This window comes from Aegilops tauschii, chromosome 5 (genome assembly GCF_002575655.3).
Source record: "Aegilops tauschii subsp. strangulata cultivar AL8/78 chromosome 5, Aet v6.0, whole genome shotgun sequence".
NCBI classification, from domain to species: Eukaryota; Viridiplantae; Streptophyta; class Magnoliopsida; order Poales; family Poaceae; genus Aegilops; species Aegilops tauschii.
The window spans coordinates 332,857,307-332,864,227 of record NC_053039.3 but is presented as its reverse complement, the minus strand read 5'-3'; the positions used below and the strand labels follow the sequence as shown (position 1 = coordinate 332,864,227).

The following is a 6,921-nucleotide window of genomic DNA, read 5'->3' as shown; positions in this document are numbered from 1 at the left end:
AACAACATACGTTGTTCCCTTTGTCATCGGTATGTTATTTGCCCGAGATTCGATCGTCGGTATCTTAATACCTAGTTCAATCTCGTTACCGGCAAGTCTCTTTACTCGTTCCGTAATGCAACATCCCGTAACTAACTCATTAGTCAAAATGCTTGCAAGGCTTATAGTGATGTGCATTACCGAGAGGGCCCAGAGATACCTCTCCGATACTCGGAGTGACAAATCATAATCTCAATTTATGCCAACTCAACAAACACCATCGGAGACACCTGTAGAGCATCTTTATAATCACCCAGTTACGTTGTGACGTTTGATAGCACACTAAGTGTTCCTCCGGTATTCGGGAGTTGCATAATCTCATAGTCATAGGAACATGTATAAGTTATGAGAAAGCAATAGCAACAAACTAAACAATCATCGTGCTAAGCTAACGGATGGGTCAAGTCAATCACATCATTCACTAATGATGTGATCCCGCTTATCAAATGACAACTCTTTGTCCATGGCTAGGAAACTTAACCATCTTCGATTAACGAGCTAGTCAAGTAGAGGCATACTAGTGACACTCTGTTTGTCTATGTATTCACACATGTACTAAGTTTCTGGTTAATACTCCCTCCGTCCGGTGAAGAGTGTACATCTAGCTTCAAAAATTGTCCACAAAAGAGTGTACTTCTATCTTCCCAATGCACTTTAAAGTGGGAAAAAATACTTCTCTCTCATCACATGGTAATCAAGACCAATAGCAATCTACACATGGTCTTCTTAATTTCTACATGCACTTAGCTCATTGGGGGTTGGGTAATTAAAGAAGAGAGAGATGGTAGCTTGCACCTTTCCAATGCATTCTTTACTCAACTCCATAATTTGTCCTATAATTTCTAGCTGTACACTTCACCGGACGGAGGGAGTACAATTCTAGCATGAATAATAAACATTTATCATGATATAAGAAAATATAAATAACAACTTTATTATTGCCTTAGGGCATATTTCCTTCAATCCGGCGGTCGGCGGGCGGAGTCTCGCGGGCACCGGCTCGTCGAGGCACGCAGCGATGCAGCGGGGGAGGGGAAAGTGCGAGAGGAAGTGAGTGAGTGGAGGGGAGAGTGGTGAGTGAGTGGGGTTAGGGTTGGGATACAGCAGGGGAGGGAAAAGGCGAGGGGTGGCCAGTGAGCCCAGAGGCCAGCGTGCCAGGTGGGTCGTCGAGCCGGCCCGTGAGGCATCTTTGTCGTGCCTGGGCCAGGGAGGCCAGCATGCGTGCCTGGCCGGGAAGTGTCGTGCCTGGCCCGTGTAATCCTGGCCGGGTCGTGCCGGCCCATTTGTCCAGGTATACCGTAATCCCTCAAAAAAATATACCGTGGATAAGGTAATTTTTTTATAGTTATTTTTTAGGGGGCTAAATTTGGGTGCTGATTGGGCCGTGGTGGATAGCTAATTTGGGCCTAGTGTGCAAATTTTTCTCAACGATAGAAATGCTAGACTCGCATGTGTAGGAATTTATGATAAAAAACATAGATATTAAAAGTATACATACCTCACAGAAACAATAAAAGTGTGTATATATATATAAAATATGGTTCATAAAAATAAATATTTTTTATACTTACCTTTCATATACTAAGGGTATCACAATAAAATTGAGAGGAAAAACAAATATACTTGGTTGAAGAAGGTTTGTTTGCATGTTTTTTTTCTTTAGTTGGACAATTTTCCATGGCCTATATAAATAATTTAAATAATTTTCATATGACTATTTACTTATATATGAACATTACAATTTGTTGTTTTCCCCGAATTTTGTGTTAGTACAATTATTTAATCAACGTATTTTCCTAATAATGTCAAATATGATTTTTACAGAGAAAATAGTTGTGTTAGTTTCACTTTTATTTTTTCCAGATATTATATATAATTATATTATGCAGTAGAAAGTATCACTTATATTTCATCATATATATTTCATCGTAGATACAGAGTGATGGGTTCCGATATATGCAGTGATGTAACGATGACATACCGCACTGAAACACCACGAGAAGAGGTGCATATAGCTAACCTTCATCTGTATGTATATTATACATGAAAATACGAAAGGTATATTTTTTGTATATTTTTTTTTTCAGAATGAGATATGGATATGGACTTTGGAGATGCACAAAAAGAATCCATTGAGGGTTCCGATGCGAAGTTGCTGAAAGGGACCGTAAATTCACCGAGTAGGCTATGGACAATGATTACTTCAACACAGCCGTGCGTATACTGGCATGTGACGAGGGAGTATTGTTCACAGACCCTCCTATACACTACATGGATCTAAGATTTTGTGTAAGTTATCGTAACTCTGCATTCTATGTGGCATTAGTATTAACATACTGAAGCAATATTTAGTTTTTTACTTAGTCCATGATGCTAGAGTCAACAAGAGGTCAGAAGTTTTGCGAGAAGGAAACTATCCAGACGTTGGCAACATTATTTAATAGTTGGCCTGGGATGGACAACAACATCTCATCGTGCAACATGGTAAGTAAAGTATATTGTTTATTGTTATCATGGTTTATTGGTGTTTCTAATAGCTTCACTTGTAGATTTATCTTCCATATGCATCCATCGCCCGATACATCTTGTACGTGATCGACAAAGAGGCACGTCGGATATATATTATGGACCCTATTCAAACATCACAATCGTCAGAGGGTAAAAATTTGAGGCATGCACTGAAATTAAAAACTTCTGCAAGGGATTTCAAAGAAGCACTCGAAATAAAGCTGCCTGATTGGAATTCCGACATTTCTAAATGGCAACGTTTATTTCCATTTGGTATTCCAACGAGTATAGACGGGTAATGAATTCATAATAAAATAAAAATTTATTTTTGTTATCACTATATTCTTTACATTATTAATTTAAAATATTGCAGGAATGTGTCTGGCTATTTTGTTTTTCATTTTATGCTCTGGTGGAACGGTACAGAATTGATCAAGCCGGTTTGCGCGGTGAGTATTGTCCGTTACATGTTTTAAGACCTTCGGCGTGAAATTTGCATACTAACTACATATATTGTTTGTGCAGGATGGGTATGAGTTGAGGAATCAATTTTTATTATACCTGCTAAGACACCATGGGAACGAAGCTAAAGACAATTTTTCTGATATTGTTAAAGAATTTCTTAAGCGCATCATCTAGATATTGATAATTTTGTAATAGATGTTTAGCTGAAACATCGCTCAGTTTGTTACATGGACATGTCGTTAGTTTTTCTTTTTGTTATCAATTTTTGTTGCAAAATGGACTTCAATTATTCAGTAATTGTGTTTACGTTATATTGTTTGTGCATGTGAAATTTAACATGTAACTCTTGTAAACTTTTTCAAGAGACTATGACAACGCACGGGCATTCTACTAGTTCCTATAAAAACCGAATCGTCAAATGTTCGTGCGAATTTCCCCTATACCAAACAGACCCTAAGAAAAGGCCTCGGAAGCAGGATGACCCTAAAAAAATGGAAGCAGGATGAAAGACCCGGCTGACCGCGGTCGATGGGTCGGACATCCCCGCCGCTTCTCCCCTGCCCCCTGGCCGTCACCGCGAGATTCGTGTCGCCGGTGACCGGCCGCCAAGGAGCGGTTCCAGGTTCACTCAATCCGTCACGCAATACACTCAGCTCGTTCGGTGGGACGTTGACAGCGGATGGCCCCCGCCGTCCTCAATCTGGGGGGCCGGTTTGTTGGATCGGGCGCAGCCGTGCATCCTACTTTCCGCGAGGCTGCGACGGATCCGACCGCCGAACGACGATGCAAAACCTAACTAATGGTGAATCGTCAGACGTCAGACGCCGTGCAAGTGCCTCGCTCGATTATTATCTTGGACTTGGACGTGGACACGCCAGCCCGCTCGCTGCCGCGACGTGGAGGCGAGGCCGATGGATGCTTCTCCTGGCTGCACGCCGTGCCAGCAACGCAGGCTAGTAAGAAAAATCTGAGTATTTTCCGTGAAAAATGGTTGGAAAAAACCATGGAAACTGAGTTGAATTATTGCTGCAGCGCCGCTGTCGGTTCTGGTGCTCCTCCTGCGTGTCAAAGCCACGCTTCGGCGTTCAACCACGTGCACAAAATGGCCTAGCCTACGTGACAGATGCGGATCTCGTCTTCATTCTGAGAAGATACACATGCGGATGCCGGGATGCGACCTATGCTATGCTACTTCCGAGTCAACGTTGGCTTCCTGAGTCGATCTGTGCCTCCCGTCTCATCCGCTGGCCGTTGCCTTGCCCGAGGCGCATCCTCCGGGTCTGGCAATGACATGCCCGATTTGCCGGTGTTTTCTGCGGATTTCCATGCCGAGTCTCACGAAGAATGGAAACAATTCTGAAGGAACTAGCGTGGAAGAACTTGGATGCAGTACGTAGAAGCACGAGGTGAACTTCGGTATATTTACAACAGAAGAAGAAAAGTCGACTGAAACAGAGTAAAGCAGCTAGATCGATCGATCAACTAAGCTCTGGTTCCATGCACCCAGAGAGCATGGACAGGCATCGATCGTACTATGGCTCTCACATATATAGCTCGCTCGCTCTCCTATATCTATATGTCTACGCTGCCTGGCCGGCCACGCGAGGTGACTAGGCCCAGTCGCCGACCGGTATGGCGCTCCCGGCGCGCCGGAGCGGTGACAGCGAGCGGGAGGCCGGCGGCGAGGCCTCCTGCCCTTGCCCGGCGGCCGGCCTCGTCTCCAGCAGCTGCAGCTTCAGGAGGTGCCTCCGGGTCTCCTCGTCCTCCCGCTTGATCCTCCGCACCTGGCTGTGGATGAGCAGCACCTCCCGCTGCTCCTCCTCCTCCAGCCTCCTCCCCTCCATTGAAACAGACGGAAGCGATCTCACCATGGAGCACGCACGCACGCACGAGCTGAATTGTTAATCTGCTGCACCTGCACCACGTATTGGTGATCGGTGAAGCCCGCAGTCTCTTGGCGTGTCGACCGCGGTTTATATAGCGGTAGGTGTGGAGGAGGTGGTTGTCGGGTCTGGGTTTGCTTGCGGGTCGATTTTCGCGGGAGAGCGACGGCGGCGGGCCGGAGACGAGACGTGGGGTGGCTTCCGAGCGGAGCGGTCGCCGTTTCAATTGCTTTGGAAAGGCACGCCACGGCTGCTCCTTTTGTTTCGACACATGGATTAATCGTGCGCGCCATTTTGCTTTCGCTTGCCAGCCTCCGTTCTGCTGGGAGAAGAAAAGAAAAGAAAAGAAAACGTGTGGAGTGGTCACTGACTCGGGGAACTGATATGATGATGGTGGACCAATGTCAGGGACACAAAGAGAGGCTTATCACCTATGCGCGGTCACGTTCTCTATCACTATTATCTGGTTGGGCGCTACCTGATTGGGTTACTGATCAACTCAATCCACGATTAACGCGTGCCGTCTCAAACAACCTGGAGCTAAAACAAGAACAATAATCGAAGCGAAGTGCTCCTGAACCAAAACCCACGTTTCCCTGGTGATTTTGAAGATATTTTTCCGCAAGGTGCCTAGGCAACACCGTCGAGTGGGCGTCGCTTCTACCAAAGTTTCCATGTCTCGAATTTCGGAGCAGAATGGGTGACTAAAATCTGTCGAAACATCATCTGATATTTGCAGATTCTGCCGAAGACATTTCTTGTAGACTTCTTTAGATTTGTTAGGCTTATCATAGTGGGAAGGAAATTAAACTAGTTAACTCACATGACACCACCCAGCAAAAAAAACTCACATGACACCAATCTAAGTATCATACTCCCTTCGTCCATAATATAAGACGTTATTACGTATGAATGTAATAATATCTTATATTATGCGACGAAGGAATAGTGAATAGTGTCATAGCAACCGCAATGACGGTATCACAAACATCTCTCATCATTAACTATTAGCCGCATAACCAAATTTGCATTGCGGTGCATTCTATTACTAGGTAAGTTACTCTCACTATGGTCAGCCTTATAGATTCTTTACAAATGCCCTTAACAAAACTGATGTTTCCTTTTGTTCCCGCCTTGAGATTCTCTAACTTAAGTTTGGAGACTTGGTAGTCGCTGACATGTGTCCCATATGTCAATGACCCAAAGTCAGATGATCTGGACCATTTCGTTCCCGTGAATATTACATATATATCCTCTCGGTCTCTTCATAAGTTGTATCTATGCTCTTAGTTTAGTCTTGCGAATAGTTGTATAAATGAATGCACATATGCGCAATACATATAAATAAGAGTATGTGTTTTTACTAAACTGCACTCGATTTTGTTTGTCGCCCATCTAAAATGAGAAGACGCCTCCTCCCAACAACCTATAGCGATCCGCCTTTCTACCCATCCCAACTAGTTATTTACCTCTCTTGTGGCCAATCCCACTACTATGTTACATCACCATCTTATCGTCATGCAATCACCATCATCACTGGTTCTGTCTCCGCCCCGTTCTCACCCGTCAACCACCTTTGCTTCGAGTCATCGTTACCTCTAGTTTAACCGGGCTCACCAGCATCATCAACGGTGCGTCACCTCCACACAACATCATCGCCTTTGGCTCAGTGAGCATGGATCATAACGAAAAATCTCACGGTTAAGAAATCGATTGTGATTTTAGTGTTATCTTAGGGCATCTTCAATGGCTGTACGACGACTTGTGGTAAAATCTGTACCTATTTCTTTTGATAGTCTATCGATAATAAATGAGTAGAGAGAGAGTAAGTTTTTTTTAACCGAGAGAGAGCAACATTTGTATACTCATGAATCAATAACTTTTCAAAAGCGCCAAGGTGAATTAAGAGTGCAAAACTTGCATATTCTCTCGCGCAGGGCAGGCCTAGGGATGTCATGGGCTCTAAAAATTCAAAATATTTCATACACTAACACTAATTGTCTAAAAGTTTAATGCTATTTCATGA

The 6,921-nt window shown here is 44.0% G+C and overlaps 1 protein-coding gene across 1 annotated transcript; it reads right to left on the bottom strand.

The window, feature by feature from the left end:
* Window positions 1-4,378: 4,378 nt before the first annotated feature.
* Window positions 4,379-5,029, bottom strand: LOC109772069 (uncharacterized). The gene has a single exon (XM_020330761.4). The coding sequence runs from the start codon at window positions 4,881-4,883 to the stop codon at window positions 4,623-4,625; it is 261 nt and encodes an 86-aa protein (XP_020186350.1). The 5' UTR covers window positions 4,884-5,029; the 3' UTR covers window positions 4,379-4,622.
* Window positions 5,030-6,921: the final 1,892 nt, after the last annotated feature.

Coding starts and splice junctions, on each gene's coding strand:
- LOC109772069 (XM_020330761.4), bottom strand. CDS start 4,883: ATGGTGAGATCGCTTCCGTCTGTTTCAATGGAGGGGAGGAGGCTGGAG.